Source organism: Olea europaea, unplaced genomic scaffold (genome assembly GCF_002742605.1).
Source record: "Olea europaea var. sylvestris unplaced genomic scaffold, O_europaea_v1 scaffold6668, whole genome shotgun sequence".
Classification (NCBI taxonomy): domain Eukaryota; kingdom Viridiplantae; phylum Streptophyta; class Magnoliopsida; order Lamiales; family Oleaceae; genus Olea; species Olea europaea.
In genome coordinates this window covers 1-2,083 of record NW_019265046.1, presented here as the reverse complement: position 1 = coordinate 2,083, position 2,083 = coordinate 1, and the positions used below count along the sequence as shown (strand labels likewise).

The window sequence follows — 2,083 nt, the reverse complement described above, 5'->3', positions numbered from 1 at the left end:
AAAAAAAAAAAAAATCCTTTGGAGCATTTTGGTAAAGAATATTGAGTATATTATATTTTAGGAATCTTATAATAATATTGTTAATTTTTGCAGCGAATTGCATTTCCTAGCTTCTGGATAATGATTATTCTTTTGAAGGATGTTATGATGTACTTATATCAATATCTTTTGGTACAAGGTGGAACCAAACCAAGAGTTTCAAGGATTGGTATGCGAAGGAGCTAATGTTCTACCATCAAAGTTTATCGAGGATGCATTTCGGGATGGATATGGTACATTTTTTTGGTTAAGCTTACTAGCAATCTTTATGCTTATAGATCACCCATTCCAATCTTTTTTATGTGTTTTAAATTAATATATACCTCGATTGAGTCAAATCATTATCGTTTCCATGTTTTTGAATTTCCTGATGTTAGACCTTTCTTATTCTCATTTTGGTGTCAAGTTATGCAGGAAAAGTGGTTAACATCAGGCGCTTAGATGAAGTTATAAGCTCCATTAATAGTTGGTACATGGAGCGGGGTCTTTTTGGTATGGTGAGTTCTCTATTTATGATTATAATCTTTTAGACCCATCCTTCTATTATTTTTTATCTGAAACACCATGTCAGTATGTAATCCTTCGGGCATAGTTCCAAGATCTGCTGTGGAAAATTTTATTCTGGTACAAATCATCCTCATAATATTATCATTTCAGGTTTCGGGTGCGGAGATTCTTTCTGGAGGTATCATTAAGTTACAGGTTTCAGAAGCAGAAGTCAATAATATAAACATACGTTTTCTTGATAGGACGTGAGTAACTATTTTGGATGCTTATATGTCCTTTTGAACACCAACACCCATGAGCCATCGTAACTCTTATGCTTTTTTGTTCTCGTCAGTGGTGAGCCAACTATTGGGAAAACAAGGCCAGAAACTATAATTCGGCAACTCACTACGAAGAAGGGACAGGTATTTCTGTAAATTAGGATATCTGCTTAGATATGATGCCTGATCTTCAGCCTTGTTTTGATGCACTTAATGGAATATCCGTTCATTGCTTGATAATAAAGAACCACCAGAGATATATGCCACTTGTGACTTTTTCCTCTCTTTGCATTTTAGTTGCTGCTTTGAGACAGAAACACCATTATTTATTTATTTATTGTTGCAATGCTCATGCATAATATCATTCCCGATTTTTCTTTGGTGTGCTAATTAAAATATTTTTTTTCCTAGTTGGAGAGTGTAAAGAGATTTACACTTGTGTCTTTTTCTTTTTCCATCCTTTTGATTTTGTAGTTACTACTTTGGGCTAAAAACACCAAATTCTATTTAGTGTTCAATTGCTCACAGATGCAATCAGCATAAATATGTTTGAGTTGGGTGAGTTTCTCCTGAATGCTGTTGATTAGATGTAAACATTAATGTGTATTTTGTGTTACATAGGTCTACAGTATGATTCAAGGGAAAAGAGATGTGGATACAGTATTAGCAATGGGTATAATGGACGATGTTAGTATTATTCCTCAGCCAGCTGGAGGTAACATGAACTTGGATGCTTCTATCTATGAAAGCATGTGCAAGCTATGAACATCTGTGATGTAAATGGACCTAAAAGATATTATACTTGATACTATGTTACAGAAACTGACAAGGTTGATTTGACAATGAATGTTGTTGAGCGTAAAAGTGGAGGAGGAATCTCTGGTGGGGGAGGAATTTCGAGTGGGTATGTGATTTTATAACTATATTTATGTTGGTTTCTTTTCTAAAATTGAGGTATATATTTTTATTTTCAGTTATCTCGTATCTGTTAACTTATTGGGTTTCTTCCCTTTTTCCCCTCTTTGCAGAATAACAAATGGACCTCTAGCTGGACTAATTGGGAGGTAATATAGTTGCAGCGAACAGATCTTTTTGTAAACTATCTATACCTTTGCAGTTGTGTGACACCTTGTTCATTAATCTGAAATTGACTGTTCGACATAAAAGAGTATGAAATTCTAGTGGATGTATTGACTGGACTGGCGTAAATGTTTGCGAATGATATTATTTTGGTTTTTGAGTTAGTGTGTTATATTATTGTTCATTTTTTTTTTTTT

General features: G+C 33.9%; 1 protein-coding gene across 1 annotated transcript; it reads left to right on the top strand.

Moving 5' to 3' along the window:
• Positions 1-150: 150 nt before the first annotated feature.
• Positions 151-1,984, top strand: LOC111390268 (outer envelope protein 80, chloroplastic-like). The gene is made up of 7 exons (XM_023015287.1): positions 151-272; positions 454-536; positions 697-791; positions 881-950; positions 1,428-1,521; positions 1,626-1,710; positions 1,835-1,984. Exons 2-7 carry the CDS (start codon positions 513-515, stop codon positions 1,872-1,874), a joined length of 408 nt encoding a protein of 135 aa, XP_022871055.1. The 5' UTR covers positions 151-272; positions 454-512; the 3' UTR covers positions 1,875-1,984.
• Positions 1,985-2,083: the final 99 nt, after the last annotated feature.

What these genes read in the sequence shown, in the direction of transcription:
- LOC111390268 (XM_023015287.1), top strand. Translation starts at nt 513, where the DNA reads ATGGAGCGGGGTCTTTTTGGTATG. An exon ending in ATACGTTTTCTTGATAGGAC is followed by an intron (nt 792 to 880) that starts GTGAGTAACTAT and finishes TGTTCTCGTCAG; the next exon opens with TGGTGAGCCAACTATTGGGA. An exon ending in GGGGGAGGAATTTCGAGTGG is followed by an intron (nt 1,711 to 1,834) that starts GTATGTGATTTT and finishes CCCTCTTTGCAG; the next exon opens with AATAACAAATGGACCTCTAG.